Source organism: Adiantum capillus-veneris, chromosome 14 (genome assembly GCF_014529385.1).
Source record: "Adiantum capillus-veneris isolate H3 chromosome 14, ASM1452938v2, whole genome shotgun sequence".
Classification (NCBI taxonomy): domain Eukaryota; kingdom Viridiplantae; phylum Streptophyta; class Polypodiopsida; order Polypodiales; family Pteridaceae; genus Adiantum; species Adiantum capillus-veneris.
In genome coordinates, this window is record NC_140944.1 from 139991988 (window position 1) to 140015960 (window position 23973).

The 23973-nt window shown below is 47.0% G+C and overlaps 1 protein-coding gene across 2 annotated transcripts in view; it reads right to left on the reverse strand.

The window, feature by feature from the left end:
* LOC147443243 (glycine-rich protein) overlaps window positions 1-23973 on the reverse strand; it is a 148765-nt gene that overhangs the window by 51090 nt on the left and 73702 nt on the right. For both annotated transcript variants that reach the window (XM_086529153.1, XM_086529154.1), the window contains exons 4-9: window positions 6640-6721; window positions 6447-6520; window positions 6348-6371; window positions 6119-6243; window positions 5808-6018; window positions 5661-5714 (exon numbers count right to left, since the gene is read on the reverse strand). In XM_086529153.1, the coding sequence (XP_086385279.1) occupies window positions 5661-5714; window positions 5808-6018; window positions 6119-6243; window positions 6348-6371; window positions 6447-6520; window positions 6640-6721 (570 nt within the window). The remainder of the gene's footprint in view (window positions 1-5660; window positions 5715-5807; window positions 6019-6118; window positions 6244-6347; window positions 6372-6446; window positions 6521-6639; window positions 6722-23973) is intronic.

Here is a 23973-nt window from a genome sequence, read left to right on the forward strand (position 1 = left end):
TCGGGAGGGGATGCAACGTCGCTTGGATGCTTTGAATAGGTTTGCCTATGAAAGTGGTTTGTCTGTCAACCTTGGTAAAACCAAGGTCATGGTATTTAATACCACCCAACAGTGGATCGGGAGGTCAGGGCCCACATTCATATACGGCCAGGAGATAGTGGAGTATACAGATGCTTACAATTACCTTGGAGTGGTTTTTAGTGGACCAGCATTTTCATTAAGAAGAGCAGCAGAGACTAGATTGACCAGAGCCCACTTGGCATTGGGCAGACTGGAGAGGATGTGTTCACAGGTTCAGTTTCAGGAGCCTCGGACGAAAATCTGGCTCTTCGACACTTTGGTGGCTTCTGCATTGCTCTATGGAGCTGAGATATGGGGGCCTTCATTGGATCACCACGGGAGGACAGGTCGCACTGATGGATGGGGGAACATGGAGAAGCCCGTGGTCTCTATGATCTCGTGGCTCATTAGAGCCAAGGCTTCATTAGCACATGCCATTATCCGAGCAAAGCTACGTGCCCCCGCCACTAGTGATTGAGGCGCTGGTATGGGGAGATGACATCATGGTTCCAGGCGCATGGGTTCAGTATACACAGATTGCCCCCCTTCCAGTACTAACTGGATGCACCCTCCCTGACTCTTACACAGTCCGAGATCACCAAGCTCATCCGCCAGGACCTGACTCAGCTAGACACCAGGAGGACATGGATACAGCTAGCATAGGAGCTGCGCACGAAGATGGCTTTCTATAGAGAGCATCTTCTCCGGCTTATGGCAAATGGTTTTGTGATGAGGCCAAGATATATGGACACCCACTTGTCTCATGGGATACGGGTGTGCTATTGGCCAAATACGCACATCTTCACGCCAGCTACGGATTGAGACTGGGAGATACAGCGGAGTACCAGCAGAGGCCAAGACATGTCCCTGTGTGATATGGAGCCTGAGATAGAGTTACACTACACATGCCACTGCCCCGTCTACTACGAGATACGAGGCCGCTTCCACTGCTTGTTTAGAGAGGGCTTTGGACCACTCTCCAAAGGAGGAGAGGCGAGCCAATCTCAGAGACATATCACAGACTTCATTAGAGCAAACACTAGACACCACACTAGAGGCACACTGATCGACCGAGCGATTGAGCTGGGGAGATCTAGACACCCACGATTGTAGAGGACTACATAGCATCGACTGTGTCACAAACTGTTGACGTGTCAAAGCCCTAAAGAAGGGAGCCAACTTGCAGATGCCGGTCGAGGGGCCTAAACCCTAAGAAGAACAAGTAACAGAAGAAGAAGCCCTACCCACTTATGGGGACCCCATCCGATGGGGCCCCAAGAGACATCAAGGAATTAAAATAAAGCAGGACCCGCACACACACACACACACTAAAGGAATTGTGTGGAACTGATGACGTGACAATTTTTGAAAATTACGCTGACTGATGAGGTGGCAGGCTGTATGGAATTCCGCATTTTGCGTTGGCTGCTGACGTGGCAACTGTACGGATTTTCGTAAATCACGCTAGCAGATTTTTGCCATGGCTTTTGCACCAGATGCTTTTGAGTTTGAAGGCTCTTCACTGTACACTGCTATTGGGACCTAGGGCCTTTAAATATGTGCTAAGGGCTCATTCTCTGGCATGCTTCCAAGAGAAGGTGCAGAATCTGGAGTACCGGCTTGTACTGTGTTGATGCAATATAAAGAAATATCGAAAGGGGCGCCAAGGTTTGGGGCCAATATTCTCTGGGATGGAATTTCGCCACTCCGTGTCACGTGTCGTCTCTCTCTCTCTCTCTCTCTCTCTCTCAGTTCAATTGTTATTGAAGTGTTAAAAATCTGTTCAGTCTATTCTTTTCTATTGGCACTTGGTGCCCGTCTTGTGACAGACTGCGGCTACATCAGAGGATTCGGATCACTTTGGCCTGACATGCACGACGCCCAGTCAACGTGCTGACCATGGAGGAGATTGATAAGATCCGCCAGCGACCAATGTTGGATCTCTTGTGACTTGTGATTTAGCTATCCCAGCTAGCTGCTTAGTTCACACCTACCCCCTTAGGATTTCATAGTATTTATATTTTATCATTTTGTCATTTCATTTTGTTAGTATTTCATAGTATTTATATTTTATCATTTTGTCACTTCATTTTGTTACTTTGACTTTGTATCAAATCCACCACATTGTAGCGCTCTGGTCTCATAGGTCATTTTGGCCTTTCGAAGACGTTAATATAACATTTCATGCATCTCTCTCTCTCTCTCTCTCTCTCTCTCTCTCTCTCTCTCTCTCTCTCGTATCAAACCCTATTGCTAGCACCATTCGTGGGAAGCAAGGATGCCCACTCTGTCGGACCCTCTTTGGGATCTACATTGATGAGATATATTGCACGCTGGTGGCAAGGGTGAAGACCTTGAAGGTACCCCAGTACATATCACACTTTATGTTGAGGACAATGTTTTACACGAGGTTACACGAGGGCTTACGACACCTAGAGGCTCTTGACAACTCTTGTACACAGAGAGGCGGACAGTGAACCTTGGGAAAACCAAGGTCATGATCCTTCATACTTCCACGGCAGTCGAAATCTTTATGGTTTCTGGTGGAAAAATAGAGGTGGTGCAGTCTTATGTATACTTGGTCACATTTGCCAGCCCACCGAGGCGCTTCACCATGGCAAAGGTGGCTACGGATAGACTGACCACACGATAAGCAGATTTGGCTATGCTAGAGAGGAGACATCATCACAAGGGGTGACTCTTCGACACTTTGTCACCCAAGCTTTTCTGTATGGAAGGGCACTATGGGCCCTGGACTATCAACCACCTCATGGACACAAATTGATGATATCACACTTATTCAGCAGAAAGCCCTCAGTACCAAACAACATTATGAGAGCAAAATCAACCACTCCACCCATGCTAGATGAGGCTATTTTCCAAACAACTTGCCTCATGAGAGAGATAGACTCTCACACACAACCTTCGAGGTCAGGCAAGCATGAGTCTTGGTGCTCATAGGTGAGAGTGGTTCAAAGCACATGGACCAGACATGGATAGATTACTACCCTTCGAGTATGATCCACACTCACACAATGAGAGGAACATAGTACTCAAAGAAGATTTATGGAAACTCTACATCTGAGAGATATGGATTGCACTTAGACATCCTCTTCCCCCCAAGATACTGTAAAACAGTGAGCACTTCTTGACCACGCTAGACGAGGGGTCCATCTAGAGACCATGCTACATGCCACATAGCTCACGAATGTCAATTGGTCAGCTCCAAGTATCATCACACCCGCTAGAGATAGAGACAGGAAGAGCTGCCCATACCCCCCGAGCTCAGAGGTTCAACACAGAGAGGGTGATTGAAAGCGAGGAGCACTGTCTACAGATGTAGATCATATGAGAGTATCAAAGACAAAATATGAGGCTCTTTTCACAGGAATGCCCGCACAGTGACAAATCAAGGAGTCTAGAGATGAGCGCAAATTTGACCGTTTTCTAGTGGAGATACATAGACGTAGAGAGACTGTTGGCACTTGTAGCGACACCATAGGGTGACAGATAGTCACAACTTACAGACTTCCTCCAAAGAACCACCACCCTATAGCCACCCATCATACAGACACAAAGAGGGGTCACCCCACAACAGGTTGAGACGGGCAAAGCTAGGGCCCAGACAATTCTTCAAATAATTCATGTAGTTTGGGTCCTTGGAGTACTTGATCATTCATTTTGCGCACGTGTCAACCTGAAATTGACGCTTATACTCCTTTTTGTCAAAATCCCCCGCTAGAAACTTGCCGTTGTCCTCTCCCGATTCCTCGGAAGGAGGCTTGCTCCCTTCGGAATCTCCATTGGTCTCTCCATTCCCGCACTATGATTGGAGCTCTCTTCATCTTCCCGAAGACGGGTAGTCGATGGACCACTGTCCTCTTCATCGGACTCATTGCTAGAATCCATGTGTGTTGTAGAAGACAGATCAGGTCCTTCGTAGGAGAAGAATCATCTGAGCTCTAATACCATTGTAACAGGCTTGGATACCCCAAGCGAGAAATAAATAGCAACAGACGAACAGAATGAGTAACAACCGAAGAGAGCAGAAGAGTTAACACGAAGTGACGGAGTTCCGCTTCCAGATACACTGCCTCAAAGATTGGCACCCCTTTCGATATTTCTTTCTTGATTGATTATCACAAAAGTACAACGGCCAAGGGGTTCTCCTTTGCACTTGCCCCAAGCTAATCTGCCAAAGAGACCCCGAACGCTCACTTATAAAGAGTACACCGGGGCCCTAGACTGGGCACACCAAATGATTTTCACGTGGCCCAAAGCTGAGCCCAAAACCCTTCGCAAATAGCCCTACCAAAAGCTGTTGTTTTGCTGCCGTACAAACTGCCACATTGCAGCAGCGTGATTAACATTGAGGCCAAATGTGCTTTTTGCGTCAGTTTTTGGCTTTGGTTTTGTCCGGCCTCTTTAGTGACCCTTAGGGTCCACTGGAACTAGGCCATGTCATCACACTTGTGACAAACCTGCCTGTTGAAAGAAGAGTGATCGCCCTCAATTCCACCTGCAAACAGACAAAGGACAAAAACTAGCTCAGTAGACACTGACTCTATGTAGCCATGCACTAGACTACACACATTCAGCACTTGCAACAGTCAATGACCGGCTGCATCACATTCACATCATTATCCCCGTCGAGATCTCAAATGAGAATCATGATCATCTTTGGCAATCACATCCAGGCCGCGTTGATCTTTTCACGGATGTCTTGATCTACTAAATCCCGTTACTATCACATTCACATCACCCGTCCTGTGAAACTGATAAAATGCTACAGTCATTTCATCTTTTTGACACATACTCAAACATTACACACAAGAAAGAGCACATGTAACAAGTTCATTTTAGGAATTCCCATTTTAATGTACATCTTTTCATAAAGTCATTCGGCTAAATACCGTCAGCCTATCAGTATCCCTAAAATCTCATAAGGACTTAAAATGACTTTATTCCATTCTAGGAAATCTGTGACATAGCAATGGAGTGGCTTCCCTCTTGTGCAACACACGCCGCGCCAGATTCAACACGCTGATTCGACATGCACTTAAGGAATAGACGGTGCTAAACCAAAAGCCTCAAGGTAAAGCTGTAGTATCCAGTTCAAGCCTATGTAGTGTACAGAGAGCACTCACAATCTATGTGAAACCTATGGCATACCTCTGGTGCATTGTGAATGAAAATGGAAAGAGCATAGGTTTCCGGGCCAAAGCATCTTTCTGAGTTGCACTCTTGCTGTTTTTGTTTTGAAGGGGAAAAGCATTTAATATAAACAGCTTCATTACATCATAAAAGTCTGAATGTAAGAGGGGCTAAAATACTTATACATTAGAGGATTGATACAATGATTGCTTGACAGAAACGTAATCAAGAGGAAACAGTACGCCACCAATGATGTACACAAGCTGCGAATCTTAGACTAGAACTAATTCCTCGAAACAAGCACTAGCTTGTATCTTTTGCATGCTAAGGCACAATGTTACAAAACAATTTATGTCAGTACTCTTACATGGTGCACTGGATGCTTGCGAGAAAGACAATTTTTGATACTGCATTGGTTCACAAAAGACAAATGTGCTGTTGCTTACCCAGAACTTAAGCAGTTTATCTCTTTGAAATCTCTCCACTGTCCGGGAATCTAACTGCAACAGACACAATTTTGAGTCAGACCCAGTTTCGCTTCACTCAACACAAGTTAACCAACAAGAGAATCAGCAGCAACCAGTAGCACTCACCTCTCGGCTAGTTTTTAACTCAATGTATTGACGTTTACCATCCCTCATTCCATCATAACAGTCAATTTCTGCACCCATAATTATACGATGGGCCCCAAGTTTTGTTCGAATCAGAACACAATACTCGGCATTCGCATCTACAGAATCTGGCTCTACTTCAGAAGTTTCATGCTCAGTTGCAAGCTGTTCAAAAGAGTAGCCCCAGTACATCCTGTTGCATCCTCACAAATCACGTAATGTATGTGCTCTGTATCTAATAGTAACAGCCAACTGAATACTACAAATAAAAACAGAAGCATGCACAAGCTTACATCCTGCGCTGCCTCTCATCACACGGGCCCTCTGGCAGTTTACGCACATCGAGATAGACAGTCCCCCGACGTTTATGAACACCCATCTCCCATGGCTCCGATCTGTTGTATGCTGTTCCCATTATCTGGTCAGGTTTCAAATCTTAGAATAACACAAAGTACAGAAAACCAAATAACTGCCAGGGTTCGCTAGTTTTACACAGCTGCAAGGTCTTTCGAAGCTGATTACCTTGTTGAGATTGTTGCGAAATGTCTGCAAGAAAACTCAAGAAGCTGAATATATACCTCTATTATTATCCACCAGAAACTTTGAGAATCAAAAGCTCACCACAAAATGAATATTATCCAAAGGTATGTTCTTGCCTCGTAAGCAGTCCAACAGATCACTGAAACCATCGGGATCTAAGGACATAAATAGAGTCAGTGTCTCAGCCAAATCTTTTTCAGCGGAGCTGAAAAACCACAAGCTTTGCCTTTAACATCTGAGCATATTCCCTTTTCTTACAGACAAAAAATAATACCTTCAACTTTCTCTACAAATGTCTCGTAACCAACATTAAGATCTGCTCCAATCTCTTGAAAAACAGTGTGACGAAGCCTTCTCTGAAATATAAAGGTAAGATTATCTTCACATAGAATTTCATTGTACCCTCCATGAATTACAGACATTAAAACTTGAGTATAAAATTCATGGTCCATGCATATTAAGGGCTAATTTCTAGAAACTCAGAAAATAAGTTCAATTTCAAGATAGATCAGTCAACATAGGGCCAGAAGCATGACATGAAACTATCTCCTAAGAGCTTACCTTCTTGTCCAAAAACCTACCCAAGAAGTATCAAAACCTTGCCCTTTGAAGATAATGTTTACTGCCCTTCTGAACCCCATACTTGACTCTGCTAATCAAAACATAGACAAACGCAGTTGAAGGGCACTGAAGCTCAACTGAAGATGACTGCATGCTGAAGATATTTACACAGAAGTATATCATGCTAGGAGGGGTGCCCCGGTGCTGCCAACTACTGCGCTTCATTCAAATATTTATGTCAGATGTATGTTCCCAATTCACTTTCTCAGAATGGAGTGATTTGTATTTCGGCGGTGTTCCAAACAAAGAAAAATCGAGAGTCGGAGATAGGGGACAACCCTGCTTTACCCCAATGGTGGAGTGAACCATGTCGAACATTCCCTGAGTAGTGCGTACCTGTCCTACCACTAACCTGTATAAAGCTAAGATCCCCGAGATCAGCTCTGTGGGCACCCCCATGTCTTGCAATCTGCGTATGAGTCTGGCTCGTGGCACTGTATCAAAGGCTTTGCGGAAATCCACAAAGCTACAATATATCCTCCTGCCATGGTGTCTAAGTGTCAAATCTGGTCAAGAGTGGAGAAACCTCTCTTGAACCCTGCATGTCCCTGCCTGTATGCTCTCTCTCTCTCTGTCCATCCACTTAACTCATGCTCAAGAATTGATGCATATAGCCTAGCAAGAGTGTGACCAACCATGATGGTTCGATAATTCCCGGGAAGCAGAGGATCTCCCGACTTGAAGATAGGCACAATAGTGGACATACTCCAAGTCTCAGGGAAACCCTCATACATGGCTCTATTAAACATCATAGCAAGAGGCTCTACAAGCATATATCTGGCATGGATAAAGTGCTCTGCTACCAGACATCATGATCCTGTGCTCTTCCTGTCTTCATCTTGTCAATGGCTTTCCTTACCCTCTCAACAGTAAAGAAAGCACATGTTTCTGGGCATGCCTCTGGAAGGTCAAGCAAAGGTGGCTGCCCCGATGCTGTATAGAGAGATGTAGCATATTCCCCTCATGTCTCTATGGAAGTGATGGCTGGAGGTGGAGAGTGCTCATTGAAAAGCCTCCATGCCTCACTAGAGTCCTGACTCATAAACAGCTGATATAGATCACGCTCTAATTGAGATAGGTAAGCCCTCTTCTTTCGTCGCACTAGGCGGCGGCAAATAATACGTGACTGTCTATGTGTAGTAGTACCCATGAGCACCTTTGTCTGTAATTTGATCCTCGTCTCTCTACACTCCTCATCATACCAATTGTTCTGAGGCATGCTCCCAGATTGTCTACGTGTAGGCTGCTGTGGGGATATGCCTCTGATGCTGCATCATGCAGCGTCTCTGTCAGAATCTAGATGAGCTCATCTAGTGGTCGTCCTCGCTCCTGAGTGCATAGCTGCAGAGGCAGAATGATACACCACAATGAAATAGTATGCCAAGTCAACACAAAAAATCCACAAACCTCGGAAAAAACATAAAATGGGCAAAATGCCTAGTGCAAACCCTATATGTGCCTAGAATCCCTACTGGGAAGATGCAAGGGTGGCTAACCCACGACCAAGGGCATGTGTGCACGTGAGAAAATCCGTAAGCATCTAGAAGGTGATCTCTTAACACAGGTGATCTCATACAGTCAATAGACAGCAGATGTCTCTAGGCCTCTAGAGGTTTGTCCATTCACAGCATCCATGAGACGTGTATCCCATAGATTTTCCATATGTCAAACATACTGCATATGCATACGAGTATGAAAGTATGAAAAGAGCATGATTCAAACACGTAGAAATACCATACGTCATAAAGAAAACGGGGGGAAATATAGCCTTAAAGCTAAGTGATTACAATTTACTTCAAAATGAGTATTAAAAGGCTTAGACTTCTAGTGTTACACAGTTAACTTACAACTTACACGGTGCACCATCACAAAATCAAAACCACGACTAAAGTGGAGTCTCAAATTGAGAGTCGAGACTATATAATAGATTCATGAATCATAACCATAACTTGAAAGCATGGAACTAGCTGGCCAAAATTTGTGGGCGCCCATAATTTTACGGCTGGAGTATGATATCCAATCATACTCCAAACATAAAAGATCCTTCCATTAGTTAAAAAACTGCCCAAAGGGCTACAATTTGCCCGTACTAAAGAGGGCTACATCAGCATGTGGGGACACTGTCCCAATGAAAAAACAAGATATGTACAATGAGGGCTAGATCAAGAAATGGGAGGAGAAAAAAGCAACACTAGTGGACGGTACTGCCATTTCGGCATGCCATGAACCATGGTGAAGAAGGGTCGTGGGCGCCACAGTCGCAAGAAGGCCTCGCGGCACTTCCTCATGCAGTCAGAGCTGCCCTGAAGTCTCTCAAACTCGCCCCTTGAGTATATGGACTAGCTCTAGCTAAATGTTGCAAATAGTCTCCGCCGGCGGAAAAGGACGAGCCTCGAAAATGCGAAAACATCCGGCTCGCCAAATGAACCACGGTGTCAGGCCGCAAATGAGCTCCCAACACCACTCACTCTCACTGCTCCACCCCTGAGGGATAAGCTATGTGGCAAGCTGGAGTGTAGGACGGCGCTCCTGGATTACTATCATCCTGCTGACTAAAGCCATCTCAAAACTGAGTGCAGGGCATGTGAGTGTGGACCACGCTGCACCCCCCAGGTGTATTGACTAGCTATAGACAACGCAGGCATAGGCCGAAGGATCCGTACCAAACCGGCTGTGCTATGTGCCAGTCCCATAGACAGTGACGTTGAGTCTCAAGTGGGTGGTCACAAGTTGCCGAGTGTCCGTTGTGTACCAACCAACTCCCAACTGGAGTAGGTCGATGCACAACTAGCCACAAAAACATGGTGACTCTCCTCGACTATCTACTATCCCACATGCGCTCCCCGAACCCTGCCAAGAACTCGGACGTGAGCCCCTCCTCCTACCAGTGAGTCGTTGCCGCACGACGAGCCTCTCTATGCTGTCAATATGTGTCGGCCCAGCCGAGATGTGTACTGGAAAGAGGGGGTCCCCAAGCAATTGGCAAAAGCAAAGGGGCCTCGCCAAAACCACTCCCCTAGGTCCCACTGAAGTTGTGTCGAAGTGTGGCTCTCCGAACCCCAGAGCAGCCAGTGTCCTGACTCCAGGTCAATCGGGTCGAGGTCTATGACACAAGTCCTCGCAGACCAACCTCTTTGAAGTCAAAAATCTGCTCATCGACTCGGCAAATAAGAGAAATAGGAAAGCGGCAAGAGGGCAGCCTTGTCTAACCGACCGTGTGAGCATGAAACAGTCCTCTCTTCCTCCTGCCAGAAGCACTTGACTGTGGGCCTGTCTGTAGAGAGCTAACACTCCCCTAATCCAAGCATTTGAAAACCCCATCCGTTGCAGAGTGCCCTAAAGGAAATCCCAGTCAACTCTCTCATATGTCCGATTCCTCAAACTCACAGCCTTTGCTAAGATTTTATAGGCTAGGTTGAGAATGGTGATAGGTTGCCACTGCCGAATCTCGTCCAGAGATCCTCCCTCCTTGGGAATAAGAAAGATCAAGCCCTTACTCATATTGTTCGGTATCTCACCAGTATGCAAAATGTGTTGATAAGCGCTACACGGATCAAGACCAAGCATCTCCCAATTCTCCAAGAAGAAAATGGGAGTCAAACCATGCTCCCCTGGGCAGCTACCCCGTGGTAGTGCCATGAGGGCCTCGTGCGACTCCTCTTGCTGGAGAGGCACCTCAAGCCTCTGTCGCATCTCCTCAGTGACTAAGCAAGGCATCTGTGCCCACACCTGCTCTCTGCAAGCATCACCGCGCTCAGACTGTGACTCGGTTGAAAGCAGCTCACGGTAAAAGTCAGTGGAAACTGCACGCATATCCTAGAACTCTGTAGAGCAACTGACCCATCAAGCCTCCTCAATTGACCCATCAGGCCTCCTCAACTGGCTAACACTGGTGTGGGCATGTCGAGAGTCCACCATCTCAAAAAAAATCGCCAGTAACTTTGTCTCCCAACTGAGTCCACTAAGATGCCTGACGATGGAAGGCAAACTCGTGGCGTCGCTCCTTGATGCTAATCAACTCCTGTCGAGCCTGCTGCATCTCCTCCTCCATCCAAGGGCTACTAGGATGACGCTCCTGCATCCGCTACAAAGAAGCAATGCCCCGTCGCAGCCACCTCTCCTCCTCCTTGATCGTGGACAGACGAGTTGCAGAATTGTGAAGGAAGAAACGACTAATCTCCGCAAGACCAACGGACACTCTAGCAGCAGGGGTATCCTACGTGTCCAACCTCTCCATCCAAAGCGCCTTAACCTGCTCTCTGAGCTCTGTATCTAGCAGAATCCTCTTTCGGATCCATAGCATGACACTTCCACTAGACTGTCTGTCTAACATAGTGAGAATCACAGGCGCATGATTGGAAAAGTGATCACTGATAAAACGCAAACCAATCCTCCCATCTCACAAATGTGATCACTAGCATAAAAGCGATCTATCCTAGATAGATTCATGCCCCCTACTTTGCAGTCAGACCTAGAGAAAGAGAGGCTGTCTAAGGGGCGAACAAAACCTGCATATAGCCATACATCTGAAATCCTCGAAGTCATACGTAGACACTCCAAAGCTGCTAACTCAGCCCCGTGAATTGTAGCATGGGCCATGGCTGCCTCCAATCCTGTCCGAGGGGTCCTCCAGCATGTTAAACTCCCTCCCGACACACCTGCATATAGCCATACATCTGAGATCCTCAAGTCATACATAGACACTCCCAAGCTGCTAACTCAGCCCCGTGAATTATAGCATGGGCCATGGCTGCCTCCAATCCTGTCCGAGGGGTCCTCCAGCATGTGAACTCCCCCCCGACATACCACTGCTCAGCATGAGGCAAGGACTCAACAATCTGCGCCCAAACTCACCTCGTGCACTCACATGGTTGGGCGCATAGATGTTCAAGAAGCCCATAAGGCTAGCTTGAACTTGCATAGTGATCCATTGGGCCCTGCCTGGCACAATAATACCTTTGCCCACAATGGCCGACTGCCATGAGTCCAGAATAGTCATACATACATCTCCCTGAATGCCTCCAGGCCCAAAAGCAGCTGACCAAAAGGTCTCATAGTGACCACGCAAAATCTGACCATGACGTCACATGCAGCTCTCACAAAGGTGATGCTCCTAAAGCATAAGTACGTCAAATATACCACCCATAAGGCATCTCTGAAGCTCCTCTCGCAGACGACCCCTCTGGCACAGAAATTGGGGCCCACCTAAACCATGTGCATTCCATGAGACTATCCTCATGGGATCAATGAGAGAAAACCGATGTTGATACAACAACCAACCTCGCAATCTTCAAGGCCGGCTTGGATGGGGAGTAATCCGTATCCAAGCGACCCCGAAACAGACGTATTTGTAGTAGTTGTCCAACCAAGGCCCAAGCAAAGCGTGTAGTCCGTAGGGCTACATCCTTTGTCCAAGAATCCTCATGGGTACTATGAGTGTCTACAAAGAAGTGAACCATAATGTGAATACATCCAGTTGCATCCGGTGGCGTCACACTAAACTTGGCTAGCGGCCAAAGTGTCTGTATCAAGGTTGTCACACCCAGGTCCCTTGTGTGGTGCAAGAACTCTAAAGCCTGGACCTGAAGCCAATCTAGGACTTTGTGGAGAGCCCACTCTATGTCATCCATGCCACACAACAAGAACAAGAAGCCAACCGATGTATCCAAAGCTTGGGTGCCTCTGGTGGCTAGAAAGAGGACGTGTACTCGAAACAAGTTGCCTCAAGGTCGGAAGATGGGTCACCGAGGAATCAAGTAAAGCTATAGTCAAAGAAATCCCACCGTCATCCAATGTCATAACTGGTCAACCCACGAGGGACCAATACAAAAAGGAGAGATCTTTACCAGAAGTGGCCTCCTAAAGTAGGGCTGCCCTTCCCGAGCCATTCGGATGGAAGAAATCACTACCAAGAGAGTGTCGAGCTGCGGATGAGTGTCTAGTCCCTTGTGTTGGAGGAGGAGTGCGGGAAGGGTCGGGTGACGATGTTGAGGGCCCAGCGAGGGGGGGGGGGGGGGGGGGGGGGGGGGGGGGGGGGGGGTGCGGGGCAAAGGAGTCGGAAGGCGTAGGGGAAGGAGGGGCTGACAGCGGTGAAGCTGAGGTGGATGGAGGCTCCTCTGGGGAATCCTACTACAAAGGGTCAAACGCTTCCCTGTCAGAACCCAATGCTGCTGGGCTGGTGGAGGACGACCACCAGGGGGGGCAGTGTGGCGAGCCCGTCCCTGTCGACGATGACTGTGCACCTGCTGTAAACCATCAGCAAGCTAGTCACAGGGCTCTGAAGAGGTGTCAGCCTGTGTGTCCTAGGCACCTCTCTGTTGTGCATGGTCAGCCTTGGGAGGCTGAGCATGCGATGCGGGTCGAGGTCTCGTGCGAGGACATGCCTTTGCTAAGTGGCCCATCTGTCTGCAAATAAAGCACTCGCTCGGGAGTCCCAAATATTCCACCCTTTGGTGGAGCCATCCGTCACTCACCCTAGGTAGGAGGACTACCTTCGGGAGGGTGTGGGTGCACTAAAGCAATCGTGCGCGGGGTCTCCAAGACTGTCCCGATCTCGGAACCAATCTCGGAAAGAAGCAGGAGGTACTCTCTTCTCACGCCGGGGAAGCAAACCGAAATGGGCATATCTGCTTCCTCGACAAGAATAACTAAAGCTGAGTCGAAACCATGGCGCCACTGTCGGTAATGAGCCCTGACCACTCGTATGGCCACCGGGCTCATCAAACTGACCTTGGCAACCATCTTGGGAGTCTCAAACTTGATCCGATAGTACCCTCGCCCCAAAAGTTGTATGTCAATTATCTTTCCCACCTCTGCTAGGAGACGGGCCTATAGAAGGTCCCGCATCTCGCCTCTACTAGGTCGACTGTCAATGATCTTACAAATAATAGAGGTGGCATGAAGGCGCTCTACCTATGCTGCATCACTTGCTCTGCTGGCAACAAAGCAAGTCGAATGGTGGGCTCGACGGGGTCGGACGAGGGGACTTCATCTGAGTCCCTTTGAGGCGGAGCACGAACTTCCATCTATGTTTGTAACTGCAAATGAGGGCGAATATACAGAGTTTTCTTGTTGGAGCGAATCTCACTGAGCAGTTTCGAGGAGCCGCCGACAACACCCAACCGGGAGAAAACGCAGCAAGAAAAAAAAAAGGGGAGGGGGGTGGGGAGGGGGCGGCGCTTGAAAATTTTGTTGATCAACTAAAACACATGCCGTTTCAACAACAATAAGGTACCTTAGTATAGGATGTAGGCCCTTACAAAATCCATATATACGGATTTCGGTCCCACACATCTGTCTGAATAGCACAATATGGAAGCGTACATGCCACACACTTGTGGCAATAGACAAGTACGAGAGTGAGAAAGAGAGAGAAAATAGACAAAGATTGACAAGCCAAGCTTGAGATTGCCCCAATTAACTCTAACAGTTGAATACAAAGAGATAGCCCCAAGGGCCCCTTATACACTCCCCATGGAATGTTACCTGACCCAACACAAATTGAACATGACAAATTCATAAAATAAATAACTAAAGAAATAGGTTAAAAACTCCTCTACAGCTTGTAGTGGACTAAAGTTGATGAAATAGTAGAAGCAAAAGCGACCATGGACATCCCAGCAATCGGTTTATTGATTACACCTCGGAAAATGCAATTGTTGACCATTCTTCGAACTGACTGTCATTGATGTCTACATTGGCTCATAAATCAAGGCTCAAAGACACCTCCCAAACCGAGACTCCACTTTCACGAACAACGGACACATTTTTTTGCCTTTTATTCCCGAATACAAAACACATCCTATTTTCTAATTACTCAAACAGTGAACACATCGTCCTCCCAACAATCTGATAGCGAGAACCATGAACACATCACATCCAAGCCATCCACAATTGGCTCACGAGCACATCATGACAGCAGCTTCCCAAGCTCTTCTGCAACCCTGTATCAATTCCAACATGTCACCCAATATACAAGGAAGGGTGCAAAGCCAGTTGTTTGTCCCAAGAATCACCAATGAATCAAGGTTGTTTTCGTGCGTACGTATGTGATCCATACCATATGGACGTACTATATAGATCCATAAGGTAAGGATCGATCCGTACAAGTCAAAAAAATTATTTTTATTTTTTTGAGGAGATAAGGCCATAGAGTGATTTCATAAGGATTTTTAAGCCATTCCATACACTTTACACAAACAGAGAGCAAACTTTTGGGGGGGAAAAACACTCACTTATTGAGTTGGATGGTTTCATTTATGACATTTGAACGCTCTATGATGAGCCTTTTGTTATAGCCTACATGCTGTCACCCGAATTGTTGAATTTGGACTTTGAGAGCCCTTCCAACTTTGAATCGTCGCACTGCTAATACCAATATGCTATGGCTCTCGTTGCCTGTTCCAAGAGACCTTGTCACACACATGCCAAGGACTCTTGTTGGTGTGTGTGTGTGTGTGTGTGTGTGTGTGTGTGTGTGTGTGTGTGAGAGAGAGAGAGAGAGAGAGAGCGAGGAGTCGATTCTGCCTCAATCCTTGAGTCAAAAACTACCGGCAAGGGGGGGGGGGGGGGGGGGGGGTTCCTTTTGGAAGCACCCTTACTTGATTTGATGATTTTCAATAGGATAAAGAGTGTGTGCATTTAGCTTGTATACATTCAAGCACCCATAGAAGAGGAGAGTAAAGTAGTGGTACCCTTGAAGGCACTCCCAGAGGCATATGATCAAATTGACACAGTGTTATAGGAGAAAGAACCCATTCCAAGCTTAAAAGATGTCATGGACTCTATTAAGGAGGAAGAGAAGGAGAATCAGTCTGTTGCAACCTCAAGTACCAAGCATTGTACCACTATGGTGTTAGATTTACACCATTCTATTGCTTCACTCAGGTCTAGGGCATACATGTACGGCTAGTATGTCTCCGGGCTAGCCACCTACTGCATTGTCCGGCCGCTCACCTTTTACTAGGAGCCCTATATATTGTTTCATGCTGGTTGTGGGGTTTTTTCTCTGCATTGCCCTACCTCCCCTTGGGCACCTATATATGGGGGCAGGGGGGTACCCACTTCTCAGTCACAGACACACATCTAACTGTATAGACAAGGTCTTCTATTCTGGTAGTCATGGGAGGCTGATCGCCCCCTCTTCCACACATAGCGTTTTGTGCTCTCTCTCTCTCTCTCTCTCTCTCTCTCTCTCTCTCTCTCTCTCTCTCTCTCTCTCTCTCTCTCTTACACGCGCACTTTCACATGGTATCAGACCACAGGCTCTTCATGTCCAAGGCACACCTTTAGCAAGAGGTTCTCCTCCCAAGATCAAATCAGCCAGCGTTTCTGCAAAATCTGCCAATGCTTTTAGCCTTATCCAGGAAAGCAAAGGAGTTCCTGGTGCTTCCGTCATGGAGGACTCCACCTCCACCTGCATTTTGGCCTCTACACTTGGCAATCACCCTCCTGGCAGCCAGCGCCACCCTTTTCAGGCACTTTTGTCGCCGGAAAACCCTCTCTACCACCTACGTATTCAGCCAGCAATTTGTGTTTTTGGCAAATCTGCGTTTTCAGGGCTGAGATGCCTGCGTTTTTGGACAGCAGGGCAGTGTTTTTGCAAGAGAGGGGGAACGCTAGCCACACCCACTTGGATCTTGCCTTCCTACCCGGCTTGGCATCCGGTGCCTTGCCGGCGACAATCCTCTTCAAACCTTCAGATTTCAGTCATAAACACTTGCTATTTTCTCTGTTTGCAGCCCATCAGTGGCAATGACTTTGATTCACCACCATCCCCAGACCCTCTGCACAGCTCTGGACCTCGCCGGGAGGAGCGTACGAGCACGCTGAAAATCGCTGGACAGCAGCATTTTCATCACCTCGCAGTTGCATTTTTGGGTGGACAGCAGCCACATGGCTTGTGTTTTTTCACACAGGATGAAGTTACCTCCTACCAGGACACCATTTGATGGTGGTCCATGCGGTCTCTCACTGACTACTGAAGTACACGGTATCTTTGACATCGTCTTGATCATCTACAGGCATACGATCCTTGGGAGATCCATTCATTCCAGCCATCATTCGGCGGCTGCGCACTTCAGAGGGGGTGGTGACTTGCTACGGACACACCTATGCACTCATCAAAGGAGTTCACACGAGATATGGCCACGCTCATGGCATATGGGATTCCGACAATCCCAGAGAAGATACCACCATCTTGGGTGGACAGACATTTACCACTTGACCTCGACACATCAGATCACTTGGTTACACACAAGCATCTACATGGACTTAGGGAGATGACCTTGGATCTCTTCTTGGACAGGGTCATTGCTTGGATCTACAGACTGGAGTGGGACTTCAGTGCCTTGGACTCTCTTGGAGAGTTTACTCGCAAGATCGGGAGTTCAGGCATCCCGCGACTACATCCGGAGTCACCCGGAGCTTGGCTTGGATGGTAGTGCACTTGCTCTTCTACACTTCTGATCATTTGGATTGCTACCTTCAGAGTTGCTTACACTCACCCTCGCTAACCTTACAGCAGACTTATCCCCCGACCTAGGCAGTAGGCCACTCCAAGCTCATTCACATTGAGAGCCACACCGAGATGCGGTTTGGTGGCATTGTTGGCGCGGATTCTGTCTTTGTTCACACCAGAGGATTGCAGGCAGGAGATACAGGCAAGATGGCGCAAACAAATTGGTCTGGCCTTTCCTCTTCTTAGAGGATCTGCACAACGCAGACTTCTCAATCTGGCTTCCCTTCTTCATACAGGATGAAAACGGTGCAAATAGCTTGGTCTGACCACAACTCTTCTCAGAGGCCCTTCATACCGTAGACTGTTGAGTCTGGCTTTCCCCTCATCTTGGATTACTCTACCTACTAACAGGACATCATCTAGTGGTGGTCCATGCGGTCTACCGATGACTGCTACAGCTTACGGTAGCTTCTACAGTGCAGACTGCTTAGTTTGGCTTTCCTTGATTCCGAAAGACGTTTACGGCGCAGATTGCTACATCTGGCCTTCTTGGAGTTTTTCATAGCTTAGCTACTTGGCCACACTGGGTTGCCGGTTCATGCATTGACAGGTTTCCGGGTATTCTCATGACGGTTCCTGTCACCAGCGTGTGACTACTATCTATCCTTTTTGTTGATTTCTTTCTTATTATCTATTTACTTTCACTTTTTGGAAACACCCCTCGGGAAATCTAACTGCCCTGCATTGCATAGCTAGTGTGGAACTGTCCAGAGGGAGTCCAGGCCTGAGGGCAAGAGAGCACTAAGGTTGGACAAGGACTATGGTTAGCCAAGTGGGGTCATTGACTAGCCAAAGTGGAATCCTTTGCTACAGAGGCTACATTTCAGTTTTGGATGTGGCCGCAGTGTACAAAGAGGGTCGGATGACCTAGAAAGATATAATGGCAGCATCTCCTAAAATTTAGGGAACTGCTATTTTGGGACCTGAAAATGTGTTGGCGTCATTACCTCCGGAATGACAAAGGGAACATTTCCTTACTCTGCCGTGAAGTCAACTGGGCAACCGGTTGGGATATTTTTAGGCGGCAACCCCGAAACGGGAAAATGCTTGTAAATGTGCCAAGTGGCACATTCTGGTGCAGTTTCTAATGCAAGAGAGAGTTGGCGCTGAATTTTAAGCTGGGAGAGGCTCATTTGCAGCTTTTGTCACAGGTTAAGAGCTATGGAGTGCTTGCTTTCCCTCTTATGCACAGTGCGGTGCCAGGAGTGATGCCCTGCACGCTACGCACTGCCCTCTCTCTCCCCTTTGGCAGTATGTTATGCCCCTCTAGTGGGCTTTTCATTTGACCAATGTACAGTTGTGTGGGTTCATGCGCGATTGCCGAGGCAAGAGCCTCTTGCACAGGTACTGGATTAGCTAGCGGCTAATCCCCCCGCAGGTACAGGTGAATTCGGAGAGGTTTCACGCCAGAAATCTCGTCCGATTCAAAGGGCAAGTAGCCCTACAGGTGCGGGAGCTCGAGGACTTGCTAGGGATGCGACCGGCACGCGAAACGGAGCCCGAAACAGTGAATTACAGCCTGCTGTGTATTTTTGCAGGTTTAGGGTTTTGGCCCTAAACGGACCCTAATACCCCCAGGAGGTTCGGGGACGCAAGGGGACCGCTGTACAGGCAATCTGGCGCATTTTCAGGGCTGAAAACAGAGAATTCAGCGTGCTGCAGATTCTCGCCAGGTTTTGCAAAGTGCCCGTATGCGTCGGGAAAGTTAGTCAATGCGTGGGAATACTGACCGTGAAGGGTTCTAGTACAGTTATGCTGCCGAAATCGGGCTGGAACAGTGGAAATTCAGCCGAGTTTGTGCGGGGCAGCTTGTAGGAACCACAGCGTTTATTCCCTCTTTTGAATAATAAAGAAATACCGAAAGGGGCGCCTAAGTTAGGGGCCAATCTGGTGTCCGTCTACTCATACAGGTGCAATCTAGCAGCCTGTATCCCTCTCCCCTTTGATGTGTCTTGGAAGTACAGGTAAAATAGACGACTAATAATGGGTGAAAGCTAAATCAAGGTTTAAAGTAAAGTCTACCGCCCTTTTTGGATCATACAGGCCGGTTACATGGTTCCATCGACGGGATTTGATCATTTTTTCCCATAAAAGTGAGCCTTGGTCAGTTTTTGGGCTTGAAGACACAGGGGATCATAGACCAGACACAGGGAATTGTAATTATGGCTGACAGACCAGATGATGTGACTGAAGAGGTTTCCTCTTCACAGGGTCAACAGACACATGAAGTGGGTGAGTCCTCAAGACCACCACAGACTGATGATGATATATTCAGGACCCAGTTGGTTACTGCTGTGGCTATGTTCACACAAGTAATGCAGAATCCGAGGTTTTTAGCCTTTCTGCAACCTCCTGTTCCGTCTCAGCAAGTTGGGTCACTGGATCATATTCAAAAGCCTGTTAAGACTCGAACACAGGTGATTCATACCGCACAGTCAATGGAAACACCTGTACACTTGACGAAGAACATGCAGTCTCCACAACGTATGCCTAAGGTGCAAGAACAGGTGGCTGAGATGCCAGTTTTTCAAGCTGTACCAATTCAGCCCGCCACCTTTCAGCAGCCTATAGCTGGTTCTAATGGGCAGGGAAGCAACTTACAGGCTATGCAACAGGTCTTCCCACCACCTTCAGTACACCCTGGCTATTTTGGAGGTGGATCCGTATTCCAAAGCATGGCTGGTCATGCACCTGGAAATCAGTTTTATACGCCAGGAACAGTGTTTGCGGGTGCTCAAACGATGATGCCTAACCCCATGTACAGTGTCATGGGTATGCAACCAGGGTTTCAAAGCACTCAGGGACAATTTGGGATGCCACAAGCAAATTTTGGTATGGCTGGAATTACAAATCAGCAGCCAAATATGGCATTTCCAGGTCAAGTTAATAGCGGCCAAGGAACACAGATGAACCCTAATAGTGTTCCCATGTTTCAGTCACTTCCATATGACAATTTAACGCCGCTGGAGAGGCCAACTCCGTACAAAGAAGGTGGCAAAGGAGTGTCATTCACGACCTTTACAGGGTTTGATGACAGGAAGAAGGCTCTTTCATTCCTCCAGCAGTTTGACAAGGCCTATGCAGGGGGAAACTTTACAGAGGCTTCAAAGGTCCGCAAGGCAGCCACTTTCTTGACAGGGAATGCGGGACAATGGTGGACAACTTTATTGCTTCAAGGGCAAGCTCCGTCCACATGGATTTACTTCAAGCAGATTTTTGCAGCAGCATGGTTATCTGATGACTTTGAAGCAGATGTCATGACAGAATGGCACCAGCTAAATGCTGCCACTTGCAGAAATCTGGATAATTACAATCGGAAGTTTTGGAAAGCTCTACTTCCAGTAACTTCCTATAGGTTTGTGCCATTGACAGAACAGATTGAAAAATACTGTTGTGGCCTACCCAAAGGATTGAGAAAATACTGCACAAAGACCAAAGTCACTACTTTGACGCAGCTCATCGAGGTAGCAAACACTGGCAATGGTTTGCTCAAGGGAGAAGATTGTGAATTTAACACTGGCGTCAAGGCAGGATCAGGCAAGAAAAATTCAGCCAAGAAGCACGTTCCCAATGAGGCTCCTAAAGGGACTCAGGAGTCGGCCAACACAGGGAAAGACAAAGCTACGGCTGAATCAGAAAAAGGACCAGCAAAGAAATGGAAAAGACGTTTTCCTCGCAAGTCAGAAGAGCAAAAGAAGGTCCTGAGGACAGAGAACAAATGCTTTATATGTGAGCAGCCTGGCCACATTGCTTACAATTGTCCTACAAAGAAAAGGCCAGCTGATTCTGAAGACAAGGAAGACAAGAAAGGAAAGAAGCCCATGGCTGGTCTAGTGCCAGATATGGTGGGCGACAAGCCAAATTCAGATGCAAGTGAGCTTTGCAGAGCATGGGGAAAGGTTAGGGATCAAACAGTGCTTATCTTCTTTGATCCAGGTGCCAAAGCCAACTTCATTTCCCCAGAATTGGCTTCAAAGTTGGGAATCAGACCTGAAGAGATGGGGTATACAGCAGAGGCAGGTTTGGCATGTCCTGGCCATACAGAGGCTGTGACACCCATCATTGGAAAGTTGCGTCTACATATCCAGTCCTATGTAGATGCTGAAGAATTTTACATCATGCCACTGGACGGATGTGATGTGTTGTTAGGTATTCCTTGGTTGTTTTGTGTACAGGGAATCATGGATGCCTACAACAAAAAGATCACTGTACAGAGCAGGGGAAAGACTCACATTCTGGATGTAAAGCTTAAAGGGGAGTCTATTCCTACTGTATCAGCTTCTGCTATTACTTCTGTAATGAAAAAGCATCTTTCTGCGTACTTGGTTTTTGCACGTGAAGTGTCAGATTGTGATGAATCAAATTTATCTGTGCTAGATAAAGAAAGGTCAATGTTTTTACAACAGTATAGTGACTGTTTTTCCGATTCATTACCGTCTCAATTACCGCCAGAGAGACCCGAGGACCATGCGATAGATTTGGTGCCAGGCTGTAGCCCACCAAATAAGCCTCCGTACAGGGTTAGTGCGGCTCAGCAGAAAGAGATAATGGGCCAAGTACAGGAGCTGTTAGAAAAGGGGCTGATTCAGCCCAGTTCATCTCCATTCTGTTCTCCAGTGTTGTTGGTGCAGAAAAAGGATGGCTCATGGCGTATGTGCATCGACTACCGTGCACTGAACAAGAATACCATCAAGAATAGGTTTCCTATACCTAGAATTGATGATATTATGGACAAATTAGAAGGAGCAGCTATGTTTAGCAGGATAGATCTAAAGAGTGGGTATCATCAGATCCGCATTAGATCAGAGGATGTGCACAAGACTGCTTTTAGAACGACGTTTGGCCTTTACGAATTTTTAGTGATGCCCTTTGGTCTCACAAATGCTCCTGCTACGTTCAATAGGATGATGGACAGAATTTTCCGTCCACACCAGCAGTTTGTTGGTACATTCTTTGATGACATGATAGTCTACTCAAAGAATGAAGAGGAGCATAGGCATCACTTGGCCATTGTGTTCAAAGAGCTACGCAGTCATAGGTTGCTCATCAATGCAAAGAAAAGTGAGTTTTTTCTGGAAGAGATTCACTTTCTGGGACACATTGTCTCAAAGGATGGTGTCAGAATGGATCCTGCAAAAGTCGAAGCGATCAAGTCATGGCCAAATTTGAAGACGGTGCATGATGTCCGAAGCTTTTTGGGACTATGCTCCTATTACAGAAGGTTTATCCGAAATTTTGCTGAGATTGCTTCACCTTTACATGCTCTTCAAAAGAAGGCAGTCACCTTTAGATGGACACAAAAAGAGATTTCAGCTTTTAATCTCTTAAAGGAAAAGATGACTTCAGATCCAGTCATTGTGTTGCCAGATCTTAAGAAGTCATTTGTGGTCCAGTGTGATGCCTGCGGTAGTAGCATTGGTGCTGTGCTAATGCAAGATGGCAGGGTAGTAGCCTATGAGAGCAGAATTTTGCAAGGGCCAGAGATGACCATGCAGGTCTATGAGAAAGAATTACTGGCTGTGATTCATGCGCTCTTAAGTTGGAAACACTACCTGCTAGGTGCAGATTTCGTTGTCCAAACGGATCATCAGACCTTGCGATACTTCTTGACACAGACAAAGTTATCTGAGAAGCATATGCGATGGGCAAATATCTTGTCCATGTTCCATTTTCAGATTGTGCATGTGGAAGGCAAGAAGAACATTGTGGCTGATGCCTTGTCAAGGAAGCCACAAATTTCAGCTGTGTCGATTCCTTATCATCATGAACTTGATGATATGAGAGAACAGTATGCAAATGATGAAGATTTTGCAAGGGTCTTCGAGCAACTAATGGATGGACAACGTCATGAACACTATCTTCTTAAAGACGGGTTCATGATGATGCATGGCAGATTGTGTGTCACAAAGCCATTGCGACGCAAAGTTATGGAAGAGAGTCATGTCCCACCGTATGCAGGGCATCGTGGTATCGATGCTACAGTTAAAGCGGTAGAGACATTCTTCTATTGGCCTACATTGAGAAGGGATGTGGATGCCTTTGTGCGAGAATGCCTAATATGCCAAAAGGTCAAGTTTGACAGGCAAAAGGCACCAGGGTTATTGCAACCACTACCTATTCCAGATAAACCATGGGAAAGTATTGCTATGGATTTTATCTTTGATCTTCCGAGAACGCAGACAGGAAATGATGGTATTTGGACCATTATTTGCAGATTCAGCAAACAGGCTCATTTTATTCCTGTCAGGAAGAAGATAAAGCCAGATCAGATGGCACGCCGATGACGACGATGGCTGAAATCTGAGATCTTCTAATCGCTGAATTTCGGGACTGTTTCGGTGGCTGAAAAGGACTGTTTTGGCTGCGTTTTATTGGCTGAAAAATGAGGTTTCTTAAGGCTGAAAACTGATGGTCTTTACGGGCTGAATCTGCTACACTTTAGGTGAATAATGCCGGTCTTAATTTGCT